This window comes from Meles meles, chromosome 11 (genome assembly GCF_922984935.1).
Source record: "Meles meles chromosome 11, mMelMel3.1 paternal haplotype, whole genome shotgun sequence".
NCBI classification, from domain to species: domain Eukaryota; kingdom Metazoa; phylum Chordata; class Mammalia; order Carnivora; family Mustelidae; genus Meles; species Meles meles.
The window spans coordinates 23,087,274-23,110,519 of NC_060076.1; the positions used below are offsets into that span (position 1 = coordinate 23,087,274).

At 48.3% G+C, this 23,246-nt stretch overlaps 1 protein-coding gene across 1 annotated transcript in view; it reads right to left on the minus strand.

Moving 5' to 3' along the window:
• The window catches only part of PALM2AKAP2 (PALM2 and AKAP2 fusion), a 488,976-nt gene that overhangs the window by 209,099 nt on the left and 256,631 nt on the right, over positions 1-23,246 (minus strand). Inside the window, exons 5-6 of the mRNA XM_046022260.1 lie at positions 6,389-6,503; positions 5,306-5,327 (exon numbers count right to left, since the gene is read on the minus strand). Coding sequence (XP_045878216.1) covers positions 5,306-5,327; positions 6,389-6,503 — 137 coding nt within the window. The remainder of the gene's footprint in view (positions 1-5,305; positions 5,328-6,388; positions 6,504-23,246) is intronic.

Here is a 23,246-nt window from a genome sequence, read left to right on the forward strand (position 1 = left end):
GACCTATTTTATAGACATTAAAAAAAAAAAAAAGCTCCCCAAACTCTAGAATCTATCCCACAATTTTAATACTTCAAGGTGGTGGTTCAGCCAGAAAATCCTGAGATTCCAAATAACAACAGCTGGTGAATTCACCATTAGCCTAGTTGCAGGACATTGTGGCCGGGCAAAGCTGGGAGACCAGCTCCTCTTGGGAAAAGAACCTGACAAGCCCATTCAGCGAGGGGAGACCCTCCAGGCATGAACCTCAGCAGGTGTGTCAAAGTGTCAGAGGAGAGGAGGAAACCACGGCGGTGAGACAAAGAGAAGAATCTGTGTATCCCCCAGAGAGGAGTGGGAAATCGAAGGCAGGAACATTCTAGAATGCTATGTGATGTGATTCCTTCCTCATGCCAGGACCACATCCCAGAATCCTGGAATGCCAATCCCTCCTAGGCGATACATGGAGTGGCTTCCTGTACGTATCCATTGAATCTCCCCCAATCACCTCAAACTCAACACGTCCCAAAGCGAACTCTCATCTGTGCTCATCGGCCACCTGTCCTGTACTCCCTACTTCAGCTCGTCGGCGCCACAATTCACCCAGGATCCCCGACGGTGCCCTGAACACCCCCTCTTGACAACCAGTTCAGCCCCTAGCCTCCACCTCCCTCACAACTCTTACATCCGTCCCGTTCTCTGTGTCCCCACTGATATCGCCTTAGTTCTGTCAGGTTTCTTTTTCCTTTTTTCAATTCCATGCTGGAGAGAACCCAGACACTAGATTGGGATGCGGATTAGGATTAGCTAGACCATTTGCTGACTCGCAGGTCAATGTCAACGACCCAGAATGTGCTGAGATTGGACAGTTATGTTTTTATGAACACACTCTGTGTGCATGCAGTGGGGGAGGGGGTAGTTTCACTAAGGGAATGGATTTTTCCATATCAACCACTGGGAGAGAAGGAATAGGAAATCAGGAGTTGACAGGCAGTCCTCTGGCCATGGTGAGGTTCAAGTGACCATCTCTGTCTGGGCCTTAGGTGTGCGGGAGGGTGGGCAGACATGACTGATGGTCCTCTGCTGAAAGGAAGGAAATTAGGCCTTTGAGATGATGGGGAGGGTCTGGGAGACAGTCATGAGGCAGCCTGTGGGGACTCCCTGAAGATGGGCTTGGTTTGAGTCAAGGGTTCCGGATGTGTCCCCAGGTCTAACGTTGTACATAATTCTAATTCCTGAATTCGGGTTACTCTCACTGTGGGGAGCTGTGAGCAGAGTCTGGGCCCCAACCCATACAACACAGGAGCAGAAGAGAACAGAGGCCTGAGATGAGCTGCTCCTCAGGGTGTAGGGACAGACTGGACAGTGGCCCAGAAGAAGATTTGAGTAGCAGTGTGGGGCCAGAGGAATAGTGCAGGGGACAAGAGGTGGCCAGAGTGGATCTGCAGAGCTTCTGAGTTTTCCCTGAGTGTTTCTAGAAATCTGTGGAACGTGAGCTCAGTAAATCTGACTTTCTGCTTCAAATGAGTTGAAGGTTCAAGCCATTAGGACCAGGGGAGGACTCCAGACCGGTCCCCTGTGTGTTTATACATTCCTATGTTAAATAGAGAGTTTCTGGGCATCTGATGCTGAAAGTTCTAGCAGCCAGAAAGAAACAAGAGGCACTGGCAGGGGAGCATCTACCTCAGAAAGAGCACAAGATTCCAGCGCTTCTGCCTCAGCCTCCCCCAGAAGGCAGCTCCCTGCCCAGTGTGGGTTGGGGTGGCAAACCCTTTGCCCAGAGGTCCCTGGCTATAAGCTTGAGGACTATAGCCCTTGGAAGGCTGGGACCGCAAACTCCGGCTGAGATAAGGAAATGGCGAGGACGGGGTTCTGGAAGGAGAACCAGTCAGCCAGCCCCCGCAAGATAGCATGAAGTAGTCAACGCAAAGGTGTGCCACAGCCGACAGACCAACACCAGAAATAAGTAACGGGGCCTCCAGAGCCTCCTCGGGAAAAATTTCTTCACGCGGACTCAGTCAGTAACCTGCCCTCTTCCTCCAAAGACAGGGCGGTCTAGGGTCACAGAAGACAGAGAACGGTCACTACCAAGGTAGACACGTCACGAGTGCTCCTGTTAGTCCCCGTTGCTGCTGAAATATTTACCGTGACTAGAACGGACACGCACAAGCCAGAGCTGGAGAAACCAAAGGAACGTTCCTCGGAATGTATGACTTACAGGCACCTGAAAACACTGAGATTTCCCAGCAGTGGCTGTGAAGAGGTTGACTGGGGACAGCTTCCGGCCCCCACAGACAAGGACGGCATGGAAACCCAAGATCGGTCTCAGACAGCGAGGGCGGAGACAGGCCCGGGACAACATGCTCCTTTGCCAGTTCTGGCCAAAGGTTTTACCCCAGCTCCTCGGTGGGTGAAAAGCAGTTATCACAAGACATATATGCTCCATGGAAATTAAGTTATGCAAGACATTCTGCCAGTTTAAGGTGGTAAAAACAACCGCCCTACTGATGAAGGCTCTGCCATATAATGGGAGTGTATGGTGGGGGGGGGGCGTGTCTGTGTGGCTCAGTCATTAGGCATCTGCCTTCAGCTTGGGTCATGATCCCGTGGGCTTGGGATCGAGCCCCACATTGGGCTCCCTGCTCAGTGGGAAGCCTGCTTCTCCCTCTCCCACTCCCACTCCCCCTGCTTGTGTCCCCGCTCTCACTGTGTCTCTCTCTGTCAAACAGATAAATAAAAATCTTAAAAAAAAAAAAAAGAGAGAATGTATGGGGGTGGGGAGAAAATGAGGGGGGTTAGAATGTGCATAGCCAGGGAAATCTACTCAAGATCAGAATACGTTGCTCTTGATGGCCAGGACGACCATGCAATCCAAAGCCATTGGAGACTTAGCAGTGCTGTCCCTTCATGTCCTCTGACATGCATAGGGGGACATGCAGAGGGACCTGAAGCGGGGTTGCCAGCAGTCGTCTCCTTGGCACCTCATTAAACTAGGGATGTTCTGCTGGTCATCTGTAGCATCTTGCACAGTTATAATCCTAGTTGGCCTTGGATTCTGTAGTGAGCATTTCAGAAGTAGGGTATTTTTCTCAAGGCATTATTATTCTATGATACTTTGGGGTTAGTTCTTAGTAACAACAGGTGGTTGATTCTGAGAGGGTCTTGGCCTTTGAAACCAAAGAATGGGAAACGAATCAGATATTTCAGGGTCCCTCAACAGGAGTTGCTTCACCTTGTACTCTCAGACCACAATGTGAGCTAAACATTGACCACATTCTTGGAGCATGTGTTCCTTCCTTCAAGCTTCTTTCTTTGCCAGTAGATGTGGTGCGATGGAAAGGTCTGTGCAGACTGAGGTATAAGCAGAGATGGCAGGAGCCATAATCTAGGGTGACAGGTAAGACCACAGAAAACTTTCCCTGGCTATTTCCTGAGGATCCCTAAAGTGTCTGCATCCTTGAGCCCAAGGTCACCTCTGTCAAAAAGTGACTGAGGACAGAGTCATCAGAGCAGTTTTCTCTGTAGGCTCTTTAGTCACGACCCAGTTTCTTCCCACTTCCATGAGCTGCTGGGTGAAGGGATGCCCATCATGGGAAGTGATGCAGGAGGAAATGAAAGAAGCTCAGGTTGAAAATGAAAGACGTAGGGCTTCTGTGTTGCTTGTTAACAAGTCATAGGCTCTGTGGGTCTCCATGCCTCACAGAGCCTTCCCAGAGATGTGACATTCAGGCTCCTTCTTTTCCCTAATTATACAGAAAAGTCTAGGCAAGATTCTGATTTGAGAAAGAAGAGGGGGGAAAAAAAGAAGTAAAAGCATGAAAAGTCAGTGTGTACCCTTCCAGGATGTAGGTGTCTGTGGGCCAATGTCCCACAGCCCCACTCCAGCCTCACACTTACTGACTGATTGCTGATTATGTCCACTGCCTCAGGTCTTTCCTAGCACTAGGGAAGCCCTCTGTGCTTCCCAGGCTGCCCTTCCTTATGCCCCAAAGACACAGGACCACCTCTTCACTCCATGTTCTATCCCCAAAGCACAGAACAAGACCCCTGATTTGGCCACACCCTGGAGAAGGCTTTAGAATGTCATAGGTCCTCCCCCTGGAGTCCCTGCTAGTTTGGCCCTGATTTGCCCCTGCCCTCATGTGCTGGGAACATGAAGTTTACTTTACTACTTTCCTGAAGATTCCTGGGGCGCAAAAATCCAGGTTCCCTCCTTTTTTATTTGCTGGAAACCAACTTCTCCCACCAAATCCAATAAAATAAAATAATACTTTTTTCTGGCTAAAGTCAGAATTATCCTCAGCGCAAATATTTTTGCTAATCCAGAAAAATAGATGACCCATCTCTGCATTTATAAGTCTTTGCTCTTATATTTACAAATGACACTGGAAAAACACTGATGCCAACCTTTATTCTGGTTCCTGATCTTCTTCATAGTTTAGAGGTTGACCTTATAAGAATCAGGAGAGCAGATGGCATCTGATCTTTCTGACGAGTTCCGGCCTTTTAAAGCAAGTCTAGTTGAAGGCCGTAGTGAAACTTGAAATGGAGTGGTTTTCATTAGTTTGTAGCTTACGTGAGGGAAGCAAGGTGAAGGACAAGAAACACAGAACCTCAAGTTCATCTCCTAACCCCAAGTTCATTCTCCACCCCCCCAGGTGGTCCCACACCTGACTACATGGGACAGGGAAGGTCAGTGGAGAGAGGTTAGGGCCATGGAAGGGAAGGGGGAACAGAAGAAAGAACCACTCCTGCCAGAATGGGGCCAGGAAGCCACGGCCCTGCTCCCACCCTTCACGGGTTCAAGGCCAATGCCGCCACATAGGGAGGGAAGTTCTGCCCAGCCTTGTTACCCTGGAAGGCTGAAGAAAAGGCAGTTTTCTGATTCAGAGTAAAAACACAGGCCTTAGAAAAGCTTCCTAAACGCCAGATGATGGCCTTCTGATGTGTGTCGTGACCTGGAGCCATGGCCACCAACGGGCTCATTCTCACTAGGGACCTGGTCCCAGTGTTAGCACTCTTGGTGGAGCACCTTTCAAGAAAGGCCCAAGCAGTGAACCTGGAGGACCAGATGGGAAGGGGAGGAGCCAGGCCAACTGTAGAAGACTAACAATAGTGAGTCGAGAAACCACCCTTGAAGAAGGAGGCAGAGAAGCCTGGGGACGTGCACCTCCTCAGGGCCCAGCACAGAGAGCTGCTCCTTCTTTCTGATGGCCTCACATGCCAACACGTCGCATCTCCCAGTGAGCCTGTGTCCGTGAAACCCACTAAGCTGACCGGGATAAGACTCGTCTATAGAATGGGGGCAGAGAACACTTCCACTTACCTCCATCCGCATTGGAGAAGCTCTGTGGAAACAAAAGCAGGGCAGAGCGTCACTCACATGTGGGGACACCATCCCTCATCCATCTAACCCGTCTTTCTCCCCCAGGTCCAGAATTTGACTGTGGTGCATAAACCCAATACTCTGTTTTCTTTTGGGAAATTTGTTTGGGATCCTGAAATTTAAGGGAAAGTTTTGTCATTTCCACCTCATACTGAGTTTCTCCCGGTAGGGATTTATGTCAATTACCCAGCAAATACCCTTGGTTGGTGGGAGAAGTGACACCAGAAAATCCCATCTTAAAATTAACTTGGTTGGATAGTTTCTTCGGTCTGGGTAGCTGGGTAACAAAATGGAAGGAAGGTCCTGAGATGTTCAGAGACTGCTGGCTTTATGGGTTCTCTCCTTTGTGCTACAGGGCACCACCAGTTTCCATAGTGTTAACACTCTGTTTATTCGGTATTCATATCCATTGGATATGGTTTTTGCCTCTGGCCTTTTTATAAAGGAAAGACTTAGACTGAAGCCACAAGGAGCAGGTCTAACCTGCTTCATAAGAATTGGCTTTGGATGGTGCCTGGGTAGCTCAGTGGGTTAAGCCTCTGCCTTCAGCTCAGGTCATGATCCCAGGGTCCTGGGATCGAGCCCTGCATCAGGAATCTTTGCTCAGTGGGGAGCCTGCTTCCCTTCCTCTCTCTCTGCCTACTTGTGATCTCTGTCAAATAAATAAATAAAATCTTAAAAAAAAAAAAAAAAAAGAATTGGCTTTGGAATTCTGAAGTCCAAGGGGAGAGGACTTTTCAGGAACCAGGGATATACTAGGTGGCTGGGGCTGATTTACAGGCTCTTGTCTGTGTTTCCCGCAGACCAGGTGATCCCACACCTGACTACAGGCCACTGTCAGGGTCGGAGATGGCCCGGGTCCTCCCACACCCGCACCGCATCTCATGGAGCGCGGCGCTCAGACGTCTCATCAGTACTAACTGGCCTTGTCCCCACTGATGCCAATCTGCTAGTGCTCACTTCCCCTTGGATATAATCTTGAGAAATCGCATTTGGTTTTTTTGTTTTGTTTTTGTTTTTTACCTTCTGAAAGTCCTTAAAGGATTTTTCTGTCTCCTTCAGTTTCTCTAGGATGATTTGCTCTTTGGCAGATATCTGGGACTCTTCACTTTCTAGCGCTTGTATTTCCTGCTCCAGCCTGGAAAACACACAAACAGAGAACAGGGTCCTTTATTGTCCTGCCACTCCTGGGCCGGAGAGCAGCTCCTTCCCGTGGGGTGACTTCCTGGCAGTCTCCGTCTCCCAGTGTCATGCCAGGCCAGAGCACCCCACAGAGCACCCTGTGTGTTCAGCTCTGCCAGGTCACAGGCCGTGATCGAAGGAAAACAACCCAGAGCGACTGCCCCTCGCTCAGTGCCACTGTTTTGGGATACACTGGGGCGTCTCCCCCTGGAACTCTGCTAGTGTGCCCCTTCTTAATCTGGCGGTAGATATTCTTGCATAGCATAGGGCATAAAGGCCGAAGGAAAATAGCTTCCTACTCTCCTAGTCATCTCAGAACAACTGTTCTTCTTTCTCAAAGAAAATAGGTTGTCACAGGCTAGTGGGCAATATCCTTGCAAGCCTGCTGTCATTGCCCTCAGTGGCCCGTCCTCTTCTGCCCCAAAGAAGGGGGAAGGGTGGCGGAACTGAGACAACTAGAACTTTCTCAGTTGTCTCGGCCATTCTAGGTATTTTCTGAAAGGGAAATCTGGGCACTGCCAGGAGACCCTGGGAATATTCCAGAACAGTTTCAATCTTGGAGAGGTCTCAGTCTTATTCTTTCAATGAAATGATAGTATTAATTATTAGCTTTTATTGAGCACCAAATCCGTGGTGAGAACCGAGCTCAGAATTCACACGGTGGATTTTATTTAACTTTCCTGATGACCTTCTGAGTAGGGACTCCCCATTTTATGGATGAGACCAGTAAGGCTTGGCAAAGTTAAGGGGTCAGTTGATTGCTACAGAGGCTTGAGTCAAGAACTCAAGCCAGAAGTCAAACTCTAGACCCTACTCTTGACCGTGGTGTTAACCTCTTACCACATGGGTTCTGTAGTATCTCGCGTAGTTCCTGCCTTGTGAAACACTGCATAAGTTGGCATCCTAGGGTGGTGCTGTCATGCACCAATGTCCTAAGGGTTATGAAGGGTAGGATGTTCCCTTGCCTAAAGATTTATTTGGCCTGAACATACTTGTTTGCTCATTCAATTTTGCTTTTAGTTTCTTTCCCCTCTGCCATGCTGAAAGCTTTGCCGCAGAGTCTGTGCCCATCTATATCCCACCACCCACCACCACCCACTTCCATCTTCTAATCTGCTTGTGGGAACTGGCTAACCAAGTCTGTTCAACTAAGACCTAAGAGGAGGAGTCCAGAGTGAGATCTTCAGAGGGGTAAGGGACACCAAGCTACAAGCATGGGTCTGTTTAGGGATACACTGTGCCCCTTAGAGGTTTCCTTCCTGGACATCTGAGAAATGACCTCTGGATGGATGAGACTTTGTAGCAATTACTTTGGGCTATGAAGACAAATTCTACATACAATCATCTTCCCTCCAAACGAACATGGATATATTTATCATTTTACTCCCAGTAAAAGTGAAAGACTTTATAACAACTTAGGTGGCCTTCCAGTGGCTAGCCTCCCATACCTATGTGGCCTCCAGTAGCTAGCTTCCCGTGCCTACGTGGCCTCCAGTAGCTAGCCTCCCATGCCAACACGGTCTACACTCTGGACAAGAGCTACTCCTTATTTTCCCATTTGTGCCCTACGTTTTTCCCTCCTCCGAAAAACCCATCTCAAAACCCTAACCATTCTTGAAGTCTCAGCACAGATACCAGTCACCCCATGAGGCTTTCACAGATGCAGCACCAAGAAATAACACTGCCCTCATTTATTAGCACATTATTTTGGTTTATCAGAGGTCTTACCAAGTCTACTACATGTTAGAGCCATGGTTTTCAACCAGGGTGACTTTTCCCCGAGGTGATATCTGGCAATGTCTACTGACATTCTGGTTGTCCACGACTCAAGGAGAGTGGGGATGGTGCCCCTGGCATCTAGTGGGTAGTGGGGTCAGGGATTCTGCTGAACCCCCAACAATGCCCAGGACAGCCTCCCACCACAAAGAATTATCTGGCCCCAAATCTCAATAGTGGTGAGGTTCAGCAACTCTAAACCCCACATGACAGCACATAGAAATCATTCATCTCCCCCTCTAGATAATTCATTCATCGTGGGGCTGGAAGGCTCAAGTGCTCAATGTAACATATGTCGAAAGAGTCAAAGAAACAAAACCGAGTTGCAAAAAGACATGGCTCGGCCAAATGAGACCTCTAGGATTTCTGAGGCCAAGATGAGTTCTTCAGCAAGCCTGGATTTGAGAGGCTGTGTGCGGGCTGAAATGCAAACAGAATCCACAGGAGACGGGGCCGAGTGACACAAACATCTAAACAAAAAGAGGGGCACCTGGGTGGCTCCGTGGGTTAAGCCTCTGCCTTTGGCTCAGGTCATGATCTCAGGGTCCTGGGATCAAGCCCCGCATCGGGCTCTCTGCTCAGTGGGGAGCCTGCTTCCCTCTCTCTCTCTGCCTGCCTCTGCCTACTTGTGATCTCTCTGTCAAATAAATAAATAAAATCTTTAAAAAAAAAAAGATATAAAACTCCTTTGTTGTTCCAGATGTGCCACAAAATCTTCTCCCCACCTCTGTGTACGTTATTCTGGGGGAATCAAGGAAAGGGATATGAGCGTGCAACAGGAACAACACACATGGGGCATGATGACGAGGTATGTGATGATCCAGAAATGGAACTAGCTCAATGGGTAGAGGAGCACTAGGGGAGGCTTCCTGGGAAGATTGGGTGACAGTACTCGCCAGCTGCGTTCTGAGCAGACCGAATCACGGAGGACAGAGTTCTTCAGCAGGTATGTGGGATGCCGGTAGAGTCTATTAGTCTCAAACATATTCCCTCCCTCCCCTCTTCACCTCCGTGGGAAGTGGACACATCCCTGACCCACTGAGGTTGGTCTTGGTCATGTGCTTTGGTCTCATGGTGGGTGGGTTGTACTTCCCTGCCCCCGGATGATGGGCTCAGCCATGTCATCTGCCTTAACCAACGGGATGTTAGCAGACACAACACAGGAGAGGCTTCGAAGGTGCTTGTGGAGCTGGCTCTGTCCTTGCGTGCCTTGGCAGCACCAAGAGAAGAGCTTCTCTGTTCAGTGGCTGTCCCTTGAGCCTTGGCCTAGGGAAGACACACGGAGAGTAGCCTGGAGCCCAAACCACAGTAAGAAGCCAGGCCCAGTCGGACCTATACCTGAAATTAGAGCTGCTTAGCAGAGCCCAGCCTAGATCAGCAAATCCAGTGTAGTCACTGGAGTGTGAGCAATAAGTGACATTCGTTTTAAACCGCTGAGTCTGCAGGACGCCTGGTGGCTCAGTGGGTTAAGCAGCTCCCATCAGCTCAGGTCATGATCCCAGCATCCTGGAATCGAGTCCCACATCAGGCTCCTTGCTCAGCAGGGAGCCTGCTTCTCCCTCTGCCTCTGCCTGCCATTCTGTCTGCCTGTGTGCGCTCTCTCTCTCTCTAACAAGTAAATAAATAAAATCTTAAAAAAAAAAAAAAACACTGAGTTTGCGAGTAGTCATATAGTACTATTATGGCAACAACTGATACAGCTCAAATATTTATATATTATATGGGTACATGTTATATATGTATGTATTATCTGACATACACCTGTGACTATATATATCCTAATAAAACATATCCCAATAATATATATAAATTTGGAATATGTGTGTGTAAAGCCCAAGAACGCCTGAAGCTATAAGATTACAAAGAATATAACCCACCCTCAACCCCCCCGCCCCAATCCTCAGAAAAATCTGGAGCAATACAGGCCCCCCCATCATGAGGAGTAAGATTGAGAAAAATAAGAAAACATCAGTGGTAGTTGCCTCTGGGTAATGGTATATTGGGAAGTTTAATTTTGTTCTTCATAATTTTCAATATTTTCCCAATTTAAAAAAATCATGTATTCCTTGTCTAACTAGAAAAAAACAATAAGTGGCTTTAAAAACAACAACAACAACAACAACAACAACAAACAAACAAAAAAACCCTCCTTTGACCTAGTGCTGAGAAGCCAGCATTTCACAGACTGGGGCACAGGAAAGGAGCCAGCTTCTCCTGGGTCCCTGGAGGGTTAAAAGGACACACTCCAGCGTGGATTTCTATTCAACTCAACCAACACTTTCGGACCCTGTGTGGCTGGACTCGGAGCCGGGGAGTCTAAAATAAACAAAATCGTATTAAGAATGGCTGGCTGAAGGGGCACCTGGGTGGCTCAATGGGTTAAAGCCTCTGCTTTTGGCTCAGGTCATGATCACAGGGTCCTGGGATCGAGCCCCGCATCGGGCTCTCTGCTGAGCAGAGAGCCCGATTCCTCCTCTCTCTGCCTACTTGTGATCTCAGTCTGTCAAATAAATAAATAAAATCTTTAAAAAAAAAATGGCTGGCTGAAAAAAAAAGGGGGGGAAAAGGCTGACTCTAAGTTGCTCTGGTCTCCCAGTGAAGCAGCCCCACGTGTTTAAGAATCCTCTGGGGACGGAAGCCCATGGGATGACCGACTGTCTCCACAGCCTGCCCCCGGCGCTGCGGGTTTCAAACCTCTCAGCTATATAGGTCAAGCACTAAAGATTTGGGTCATGATACTGTGTAACTGAGAAGGGGGAGAGAGAGAGAGAGAGAGCGAGACAGGGGGAGAGAAAGCAACAAAACTCAACTTCTGCAGTAACAACAAATGAGTTTCCCTCAAAGGGGATGGACGTGGGAAATCGACAGTCTGGTTAAGTGTAGGCAGGTCGGGTCCAAGTAGCAGATTTCCCTACCAGTGCACATGCGGGCTGGGGCCAGGTCCTGAGGGCGCCGAATGGCCCAGGCTGCCATCGTTCTATGGCAAACCTAAGTCCCAGGGCTGGGGAGCGTCCCAAGAAACAGAACATCGTGGGGTTAATGAGAGTCATCCTAGCCGGACTAGAGATGCCCTGGCTTTGTAGTTTCATGGCTGAAATCTAAGGCAGTCTTGCCTGCAGGAGTCAAGTAGATATTGCTGAGCTAAAAATAAAGAATGGGCAGGAAGTGTAATTTACACGCCAGGTTAATCGAGGCTCTTCAGGCTGAGCCAGGTGCACCGGGCAGCCTCGGACCGGCTCGCTCGGTTTCCTCTGAGCACAAAGCAACCTGTAACGGGCGGTAAGCAGAGGGAACACACTGCACCTGTGCAGGCTTAATTTGCCAGAGATAAAGTTGCAATCGTGGCCAGATGGTCTTACACAGGCCCCCCTAACCCCAGCGGACTTTCCCCGCAGGAAGATACGAAAGACCTCTGGCTCTGTGAGGTGCATCAGTCACTCTCATTTCAAAATCCGTTTACGCATTCATCCATCCAGCTTTCTGCAAGCACCTTCATCCCATCAGGCCCTGTGCAGAGCCTCAGGGACAGAGAGCAAGGTCGGCCATGGTGCCGGCTCCCGAGACCTCGGTCAAGTGACCAAAACAGCCAGGTAGACACATAATGTCACAAGACAACTCAAAAGGCACCTGGACTGTTAGCCCCAGATTTGTAGGAGTCTAAGGCCCTGCTGAGGTCACAGCCGAAAGCAATTTCCGACTGCCAGAGGGCGGTGAGGAAAGCTTGACTGAGGGGGTGACATGTGGCTGGGCCTTGAAGGACGCACTCACAGGTGGGAGAGAGAAGAGGTCATGCCCGGCCGAGGAGACAGCACAGGCCACCGCCCAGAATATAATGTGTCCCCGCTCTCACCCAGGGGCATGTGACCTCGTATGGCCTCTTCAGGCACCGCCAGCTCTACCCCCCAGTTGACATGGCTCAGCACGATGGTCCCAAAGAGGTCCTCGGCATTTCTATCCCTCATCCCGCTAACTCCTCCCCATGGCTCCTCCCTGCGGCTCACTCTGTGATTGCATTTTGCTATGCCTCCTCTGGCCCAGAAATAAATACCAGACCTGAAGGGCTCTGAGGAGGACCGACTTCCCCTTCTATGCAGTGGGAGAAAACAAGGCTCCAACAAGGAAGAGGCTGCCTCAGAGGGACCCTGGGCCATGGATGCTTTAACTACTCTTTCCCCTGACCTTCTGCTACACCTTTAACCTTCTTACTTAAACAGGAGCCAGGAAATGTTTCCTTCATGTGGGCCTCTCTCCGTCAAATCCAAACGAGTACAGACCAATACAAACCGGGTTTCCACTGGTCTTACTGCCTGCAGAGGACTCTGCCTGATCCCTGTGGTATGCTTTGTTTTTGTTTCTCCATCAGTGGTGGTGAGAATAATCATTACGATACTCAGAATGCCGATATTGTGTGGGTTACGTACATATTGCTTGTGGGCAACAACAATAGTAATGATTATGATTTCTGAGTGCTGACTGCGTGCCAGACGCTGTTTCTAAGTCTTTTACAAGCATTAAGATACTGAAGCTTCACAATAGTCCACAGATGAAGGAAATGAGGTATGGAAGGGTCACCGACTTGCCCAGGGTCACAAAGATACCGTGGGACCAGGATTCAGACCCCCGTGGTCTGGCTGGAGCTCTGGTATTCTTTGCCACCTCTTTCCACTACCTCCCTCTGACCGCTTCCTCTTTTTGCCCTTGTTTCCTGAAGAATGCATAATGCAACACAATGTATTTTTCATGCCCACAGAAGGTCAGGCGAGGAGTGGAAGCTATGTAATCTAATTGCTTTTCAGAAACATGAAGCCCCTGAGCGGTACTCCACTCAGCAGTCATCCTACCCCTTTTTGAAATCCTCCCCGCATGGGGAGCTCACCACCTCCAAAGGCAGTCCATTCCCTCTTCCAGCAGGGCTGACCCTCAGATCAGAGTGCCCTGATTTAGGAGACGTTCATTTCCCTGCAGCATTCACTGTCTGAGCGCTATTGTTTGGAAGTGCAGAGATCAAGTTTAGCAAACACCATGACTTCTAGGGGCTCTATTCTGGGACATGGGAAGACCAAGGTAAATGGAACTTGCCACCCAGTGGGATGGGGACATTGATGATATGAATTGGGGTCCAGGAGTGGGGACAGGGGTGGTGGGAGGAGTAGACAAGTAAGGTAAGAAGAGGAAGAGGGGCTTGTGGGCTTTCCCACGGAGGAACTCAGCCCTGAGTCAGCTGAGGCGAGAAGAGTGGTAAAGAAATGTTCACGGGTCTATTTCTTTTTTTTAAGGTATTGTTTTATTTATTTATTTATTTATTTATTTATTTATTTATTTATTTGACAGAGATCACAAGTAGGCAGAGAGAGAGGAGGAAGCAAGCTCCCCACTGGAGCAGAGAGCCCGATGCGGGACTCAATCCCAGGACACTGGGATCATAACCTGAGCCGAAGGCAGAGGCTTAACCCACTGAGTCACCCAGGCGCCCAGGTCTCTTTCTGAAGAAGCTATAAGCCAATGGAGTGAACCTTTACAGTTTTCCTCTCCACTGAGAAACCTGAGTTAGGGTGATACACACAAACCTGAAAGGCCAAATACGGCTGCTCATTGCCATGTCTTTTGAGTCTCAGTAAATTCTCCCAGAATAACGGGAGAGGCTGGCAGATGGCCGGGCCGCTGAATTAAGAGATCTTGTTCTCCTCTCTTGAACTGCAGGTTCATAGTTGAGCAGTCAAGTGGGGCACCCGTCTGGCCAACCTCCCAGAACAGGAACCTCAGGAAGAATGTTTGTGTTCAGAGGAGAGGAGAGCTGCCCACATCTCTGTGTATCCAGCACAGGGGAACCCGTACCCGAGACTGTTAGTTGTTCATCGATTTCCACCCTTTCTCGCACAGCAGTGTGACCCCTAAGTTTAGCTAAGCCTACAGCCATGCAGAATAACGACCACATTTCTCAGCCTCTTTTGTAGCCATGTACAGCGTATTCTGGCCAAAGGGCTGTAAGTGGAAGCCCTGGAGGGCAGATTCTAGAACCTTCCTTAGCCCTTTCTTCTTCACCTCTTCATCATTCAGCCTGAAACGCACATGTGTGCAGGAGGAGCTCTAACTACCATGTCCAACTCTGAGGACAAGGATAGGAGAGGGAGAAAGTGAAAGCAGCCCAGGGTCCCTGAGGAATTCACAGAGCTGGCCACCAGACTGGTCTTGACTGCACACCTGTGGATTTTTACTGGAGGGAGAAATGAGCATCTTGTTTAAGCCAGTGTTATCAGGGATCCCTTCACCTGCATCCACATTTAATTCTAACCCATACAAGACATTAGGGTTGAATTTGAATGAACGCTCTTAGAAGTCTGCTGACGATGTGGGGACGAGCTAAGCACAGCACAGAGCCTCACTAATGACTCAGCAGCAGCAGGAGGGAAGAGTAAGCAATTGGCAAGGCTGGAATTCACCACTGCCTTTCGACTCTTGTAAATGGGGCTTGGCCCAAGCTGTGCTTGACCAAAGGCCCTACCTCAAATCCCTGCCCCAGCCAAAGGCTCAGCAGGGAAGGTCCTGCGTTTTGCTCAGGGATAATCACCTGTGTCTTAGCATCTCTTTGGTGTGCTGTGACTGTGATGTTTGTGTCACTCTGACTCTCAGAGCCTTTGCTCTCTGAATTAAGGCAAGAAAGAGGCAGTCCTTGCTGTCTGTGTAGACTTGAAACAACTTTCCAGCTAAGCTGATCCCCAGGACACATAAGACTTAATTAACAATATGGCGCTCATCAAAGACAGTGAAGTTGCAGTTACACGATGGAAACGGAAGACACATCCACATCATATGTGGTTCGGAAGTGAGTGTGGTAAGAAGCTAAGGGGGCCCCAGCTGCTGTGAACTGTGCCTGCCCCGGATCCCAGCTACTTGACTTTTGGGAACAACAACCAGCTCATCCACAGTCCTTCTGGAGTTTCCATGGGTTTGGTGCAACAGTTTATCAATGAAAAGGTCCCACATCCCTAGTCACGGAGTAGAAATGTAACTAACCTAGACAGCCTGAACTCTTGCCCAGTCTGCCTCTTGAGTGACCCAAGAAGAGAGAAATATCAAGGGGAAGATACTCCCCCAGCAGGATTCTAAAGACTGCCCCAGTGTTCAGATAAGACTGCCCCATTACTTCCTGTTTTCTGGGTCCTCAGCTCTGCCCGAGACCTAATCCTCTGATCCCTCCGCCATTCTTAGAATACTTAGCCTGTCTCTCTTTGCCCCCCACACCTGCCTTCTCTTTCCCAGTCTTTTTTTCTCTGTCTCTCTCAATACCTCAATCTCTGTTTCTATATTCTAGGTGGAGCACTGGGAAGAATCTTGTTTGTTTTCACACAGATAGATGCTACAAAATTCCTTTTCCATATTTCAGGAAGACAGTACATTTGTTTCTATGGCACTCCCCAAATATTTTTCATTTGTGACTCAAATTTGCAAGGAAACAGCTTCCTTTTACTTAGATGAATATATCTGGAATCACCCCAGATCATTTGGTATTTTACTATGACAAAAAAAAAAAAAAAAGGTAACGGCTCTTAAATAAACAGAGGATTTCCACTTCTCCTTATAACAGAACAGGACCTTCCCTGACTGCAAGGTGTCAGTGGAAACTCATGCCCATTTTGGTTTTTTTTTCCATGTCATCCCTGAGACAGAAATAATGGCAGAGAAGAGAATGGGGCCATCAAGAATTCTTAAAGTCCAGCTCATATCCTTTCCCTTGTTAAAAAGCTCTTGGTGGCTCTCCATTCACTCTTTCCTGGACCCAAACTTCTTAGGCAGGAAGTTTACACCCTCCATGCTCTGCTCTAACCCCTTCCCGGCCTTATGCCCTCCTCACGGTTCGAGCCAGAACAGATAATACGCTGCCCTGTGAAAAAGCCAGGAATGACTCCCTACTCTCAACCCCATCTAATATACCTAACGGTCAAAACCCAATCCAAAGCCTGTCTTTTTAGTAATGTTTTTCTTAAGTCATTTCAACCTGTTGTGTTCACTACCCCCCACCTCCCGCCATGGCATTTCTAGCCCTGTTAAGTTTTTGGTATACACCATCTGATAACAGTGTTAGAGATGTGTTTCCCCTACCCAACCTTATCTGTACCACCCCGCTCCTGAGGACAGACTTACCGAGCAGGACTATATATTGTTTTGGTCCCTGTACATATATGTTGAGTGAACGAAAAGCAAGATAAGGCAAGAACACACTTTTCAAGGATTCCACAGTGAAACTAACTTGGAGATAGTGCTTTTCAATATGTTTTTTTTAAATCTTGGCTTGGTTTTGCTACTTTTCCCCCTCCAGATACACTAATTTGTATATACACTGAGAAAAAAATTAATATTGGATTGACATATCTTGATCTAAGTATACAGCTGGGACATATTAACACTTCTCATCACTGACGTTGGTGCAACCAAATTGAATCCCAAATGAATATGAATGCAAATTTCTCTCTCCCTAAGTTTTCCTTAACCCACAGGGACCAGCCTATCTCCCCCTGTCTTGTGTGTTCACTCCATCTGGGATCACACGGCTCACACCATCAGAATCTGTGCAAGTTGATTTTTGCTACAGGAAATCACGTCCTTAGCTTGTGCTGAGCACTGATTTCTTGGGTGTGATTCCTGTCTGAGCCTCTTTCATCAGAAATAAAGAGTTTTGATTACACAACAGTAAGATGAATCTCCTTTCAAAGCAACACATTTCTCAGTGGCTTAAACCCTTTCTAGCCCAAGAAGTGTCTCTTTTTGTAAAAAGAGAAAAGAAGTCTCATCCAGCCTTCTACCTCCGACTCTGACTCAGAGATTCTCCTGCTCAAGGCCAGTGCCTCTCCATGTGCACCTGACCTTGCAGATTCCTCTGGGATGGCACTCCATCAATTATCCCCTCCCCTTATGGCTTCGACCTCTCCCCAGATGCCTCCTTTCCTTTAGTCCATAAACAAGAATAAATTTTCTCACATTAAAAATAGGTGAACTTCTTCTGACCCTGCATCCTGTTTGAGTTACTGCTAAATCTCTCTCCCAGATTCCCCTGACAGCACTCACCTCTGGCTGCTTCAAACCCCTTGTATCCCCATCACCCTCCAACTTGCTCCCCTCTACTTTCTGCCCCCACCACTGTGTTGTATCGGGTCTCGTTCCCGTCCGCGACGTCCCAACAGCGGAGTCTCACAGATACTCTTCAGGGTGAATCTATTAGCTTTTCCATGTTTTAAACTACTGTGGACCATCCCTCCTCCCACCAGATTCTCCATATGTGCTCCTCTTCCCGCCTTTATTCAATGTTCATCTGGCTCACCGTCCTCGCTAAACATTTTATCCCTGGCCAATCACGTCACTGCTCATGGTTTGATTCCCACAACATGCCGACGTCAACCTCACCCGTACCTTCAGCCCCTCTCCTAGACTCCAGCCTCTGTACACAATTGCATCTGCCGGGTCTCCATGGGGATGGGACGGTCCACAGGTACTCCAAACCCAACACAGGTGGGATCAAACTCATCTTTCTCCATGACGCTGTTCCTCCTTCTGGCATTCTTTACCTCAGTTGCTTTTTTTTTTTTTTTTTTAAGATTTTATTTATTTATTTGACAGGCAGAGATCACAAGTAGGCAGAGCAGCAGGCAGAGGTGGGGAGGGAAGCAGGCTCCCTGCTGAGTAGAGAACCCCATGCGAGGCTCAATCCCAGGACCCCGAGATCATGACCTGAGCCAAAGGCAGAGGCTTAACCCACTGAGCCACCCAGGTGCCCCAAGTGGACATATTTCTACCACCGATTTTCTCCCATCATATTTGAATCACTTGTTTATGGATTTGAGGTTCCTTTCCCAAGTCCCTTTTGCAAAACTCTTAAAGAAAATAACCATCTCTTCTTTAGCCTTCTCCGAATATGGCTTCTAGCATCGAGCTAGTTTACACCCAGCAAGAAACAGGGCTCAGAGAAAGTCGCAAGAAATGCTGGTGGAGGAAAGACACGCTTCAGTGAATGTGTAAATTGTTTCTCAACTGGCAGCAGCCTCAAGACAGACCCTTTGGCTCAATGCCTTCAGTCAAAAATGATTCTTGAAAGAATAAATTCAAATTAATGGAAACTCAAGACTTAGTAAAAAGAACAGACTGAGAAGCAACTTGTCTTGTTTTCTCTGAGATCAGAAAATGCAGGAGGGAAGTGCTCTGTTTTCTAGACTTTTCACTCACTAAGATATATCTCAAATAGATCATTTCCCCTGACCCCAGGTATGTGTGTGTGCATGCGTGTGTGTGTGTGTACACATGTGTGCATGTGTGACGCACTGTTCTTTACTCTGGGGCTCACCTACAGAAAACTACAGGCACAGGACACACAGCTATGCAGGAACTGGGCCAGAATGACGGAGAGTCTCAGCGTTTACTTTGTCTCACCCTATGATTCTCTCTGGGTTTGCCCTTCATGCAGGAAGCATCTGGGCTTTCATATCGGATTGTGAAAATTGTTTGTGTGGCACATTCCTCTCATCCAAATCCCTGTTTACTCATTGTTTGTGTCTAAATCCAGCACTCTGTGATAGCTTTCCTGCTGAGTTAGAGTTCCCCACTAGCCCCTGAGAGAGCGTGTGTATGTGTTTATGTGTGTGTGTGTGTGTGTGTGTGTGTACGTGTGCGGACCCACATGGCTTCAGCCACAGCTTTTATCAAGGCCCAGACTGGGGCTAATCAACATATTTTTGCCTGCTATCTGTATGGGAGGTTACGCTGAGGAGACTGACTGAGCTTTCCGGATACTTGAATTTGCGTCTTAATGAGTCATTCATCAGAAAAAAAATTATTTAACGTCCAACAGTAGTAGTGGTAAAAATGGCTAACATTTATGGGCATTGACCATGAGCCAGACAACGTGCTAAGTTGTTCATAAGCATTATTCAGTTCTCTGCAAACTGCATAGTAGCTATTTCTATCATCTGCACTTGATGGATGGTCTGCTGGAGGCTCGGAGAGGTTGCGGAACTGGTGGCCCATCAACAGTGAGGGACAGAGCTGGGATCCAAACTTAGGTCTGCCTGTTGCTGGAGCCTAAGGTAGGTATTAGGCTGTCCGGGGCTGCCTCCTTCTAAGGACAAATGAAACTGTTCCTACTCTAACAGTTGTATTTCCTCTTACCGGTGTAGAGTTTTCTTTTCCAATGTCTTGATCAAATAGGTTGGCTCTGATTGAGGCCTGAGCGGACTAGGAGACCCTCCTGCTTCTACTACCCCATCCTTGCCTTGGCTGGGCCTCCCCACAGAACAGAACATGGTCTGGAAACCACTGCTCCTTGAGAGGAGAAAGAGCATCTGGTTTATTACTACGCCCCCCACAGTGCCTCCAAGAGTGCTGTGTACACAGCCAGGGCTCCGTCAATGTCTACCACAGGCACGTGGTTCTGAGGGGCCTTGCTGCCTATGACCACCGACAGTCCGAGTTTCCATGAGCTGCCTGACAGGCCAACAAAGGACAGAAGGCACCTTTGGTCTCTGAGCCCTGGAGGGGAGAACATTCTCCACCTGGAAGATACAGGTAACAGGTGAATTGTGCCTCAAGGGGAGTCTCAGAAGGGGGCTGGCCCCAGGAGCCATGGGAGGGGCTGGGAGACTTGGCACATCCAAACCATCTTCCTCAAGGGACCGTCCTCGTATGTTTTATTGTGGTTTTTGTTTGTTTGTTTGTTTGTTTTGTTTTTTGTTTTTGGTAACCCTGTTTTCCATGCTTGATATTACCAGGTGACAGTTCCTCCTCTGTGGAGAAATTTGTCATCCCACTGGGATAATTCCAAAGTTATTCTAAGAGTTCCTGCTCAGAACAAATCAAGCCAATCAGGAAGCGCCTCCACATGGGCTGAGCCCAATGATTGTTTCCCACTTGCACACTTCCCGCCATTGTTCTCCAGCATGTTCTCAGAGACACAGCCACGGAGCCCTGCCCCTTCCTCTCGGGGGCCACGGGCCACAGTCATGGCTATGGGCTGAGGTGCAGGAGACTCTGCGATCAGGCACCTGGCCAGGAGAAAAGGGTCTGAAATCAAAACAGGGGTGGTTGCTGGCTGGAGCAGAAACCACAGCGTTTGGGTCTCTCTGGCCTCAGATGTGAAGTACGAAATACTCTGGATCGCTCACTCATTGCTCATCAAGGATGTGTTGAGCGGGGTACAGTGACAGTTGCCACGTCTCTACAGTTAAAAAACTCCTCATCTGATGGGGACGTCAGTGTATGAACAGTTACACAGCCCTGCTCAGCAGAGTTCAAACTGGAGGTCCACAAGACTATGGGAATGCAAAGAAGACAGACTGACTGCTGAGGGACTGGGACAGAAGGGCAGGATTTTGGGGTCTGAGAACATGTCAGTGGGCCCTTGAGGGATAAGAAAAGGTATCAAGACAGAGGCGTGTTTAGAAGGCATTTCAGGCCAAGGCAATATCATGGACGAAGGGGCCCAATGTGCCTGGAGGGTTCAAGCAAGTAAGTGAGGACTTCTGTCAGACCGGACGACGGACTCCAAGGGTGCTCGTGATGGGAAGAGGGTGAGAGGGAGGGTCAGGTCCAGGATGACGTGGTGCTGGAACACTACCTCTGGGGTTTAGATTTGATACTGAAGGCAAGAGAGAACCACTTAAGCTTCTTGTCTGTTTTTTTTTAATGGGAGTGCCTGGATCAGCTCTGTTCTAGAAAGATCACTCTGGTAGCTATGTGAAAGGGGATGCAGATATGTAGAAGAGCTACAGGATGAAACCACAAAGACCAGTCAGGAGTTGTCCAGGCAAAAGATGAGAAGACCTACTGTGGAAAGCAAGAAAGCGTTTCATTTCTTGATTTTTATATTCCAAGGACATCAAGGTCTTTCTAAATCAAATTTTGGCACTGGTGTGACCCTAAAGCCTGGGCTGAAACAGATGAGCACATTAAATAGTGAAACTATGCCCAGAAGTAAACTGTGGTGGCCCAGTGGCTAGAGTCTGCATGGGTTAGTGAGACTCTGGGCTTCACCTTCCCGCTCACCCCTCTCTCGGCCACTTCCTTGTGACCGTCCAACCATTAGAGGTATCAGAGAGCTCCTATCTTGGGGAAGGGAGGAAATACAGCCCAAGCCAGCATTTCTGTCCTTTAGATGGTCTCTGGTTCAGTGTTGCCCCAGAAATGAATTTGAACCAGGAGGCCCCAATTTAAGAAGTTCCAAGGAGGGCGCCTGGGTGGCTCAGTGGGTTAAAGCCTCTGCCTTCAGCTCAGATCATGATCCCAGGGTCCTTGGATCGAGTCCCACATTGGGCTTTCTGCTCCTCAGGGAGCCTGCTTCCTCCTCTCTCTCCGCCTGCCTCTCTGCCTACTTGTGCTCTCTGTCTCTCAAATAAATAAAATCTTTAAAAAAAAAAGAAGAAGAAGAAGAAGTTCCAAGGATTGGGGCGCCTGGGTGGCTCAGTGGGTTAAGCCGCTGCCTTTGGCTCGGGTCATGATCTCAGGGTCCTGGGATCGAGCCCCGCATCGGTCTCTCTGCTCAGCAGGAAGCCTGCTTCTCCCTCTCTCTCTCTCTCTGCCTGCCTCTCTGCCTACTTGCGATCTCTGTCTGTCAAAAAAAATAAATAAAATCTTTAAAAAAAACATTTAAAATATCTCAGAACACTTCCTGTCAAGGAGTAAGAAGCATTATTAAAAAAAAAAAAATTGAACTTAAAGACTATTCTGTTAAACACTGTGTGGATTACTTTACAAGGCAAACCAAAACATACTATTTAACAGAACAGATACAAATCTAATTTCTTTCTAAATCATGTAGTTTATGGCCCAGAGGATCAAAGAACACCCACAGATTTTTTATGTTAAACCAATTTTCCAGAGAATGTAAGTTTTAGCATTTGAATGTTAAAAGGGAAATTAATGAATTGGTTGTCAGCTTCAAAGATGGTGAAAGTTAAGATTTTGTTAAGTTAAGATGTATGTGTGTGTACGCATCTTAAAAACAAAACAAAACAAAACAAAACAAAAAACCAGAAAAACTACTTCAAGGGTGCTCCATGGAAGAGGCTTGTGTGTGCATGTGGCGCCATCTAGTGGCAGGTGATAGTCATCATAGACCACAAACTAAGGTAGTAAGTTTGGGAATTCAGATAAAGCTTCTAGGAGGAAATTGCTGTCCTTCTGGAGATTGGGTACTGTGTGGTTACTTGGGAACCAAAATCTCAATATATCAACATATCTCAGCACAGTGTCCACAGTGTCCTGAAGGCCAGTCATTGGGCAGATACCTACCCTGAGGTCCATGGCTCTTCACACTGCTGCTGAGGCCCCGGAGGGCAGCTCCCTCTCTGAGGCAGTCTTAGCACACTTCTCTACTCTGTGTGTCCTGGTCCTTCCCTTTGGGGGTGCAACACTTCCCTGAAGGAGCAGCTTTCCTCCCCGGTACATCTGGTAACCCAGTGACCAAGACCAGGAATGACAGCCCATGAGCTTCATGAAGTCTGTGAAGTTCCAAGTACAGAGTCTGAGCATGTGTCATTTCAGGAACCCCAATACCCAACCGAAGGACCTGCACAAAGTAGACCCTGGCTATCTGTGGAATTGAGGCGAGGCCTGTACTTTGTGCATACTTCCTCCCCCAAGTTCTCCCCTCATGGGGGCCAGTGTAAGGGTATGACTGTACTCCCTTCTGGACAGAGGGTTCCACCAGAGCTAACTGGTCATAAGCATCTTGAATTTCCAAGTCCAGCCAGGGCCCAGGGCACAGTGAGAATCTGGGGGAGACAACCAGGCTCTGCGATGAGGTCGTGGGGGCTTCTACTGAGAGTGCTTGTTGAGGAGTGGCCGAGCAAGTTTATAGACGCGCTCCTCCTGAAGATGAATTAAACTCAGCAGAACCAACGTATATAAAAGAATTGACATTTCTCAGCCGACAAAGGACTAT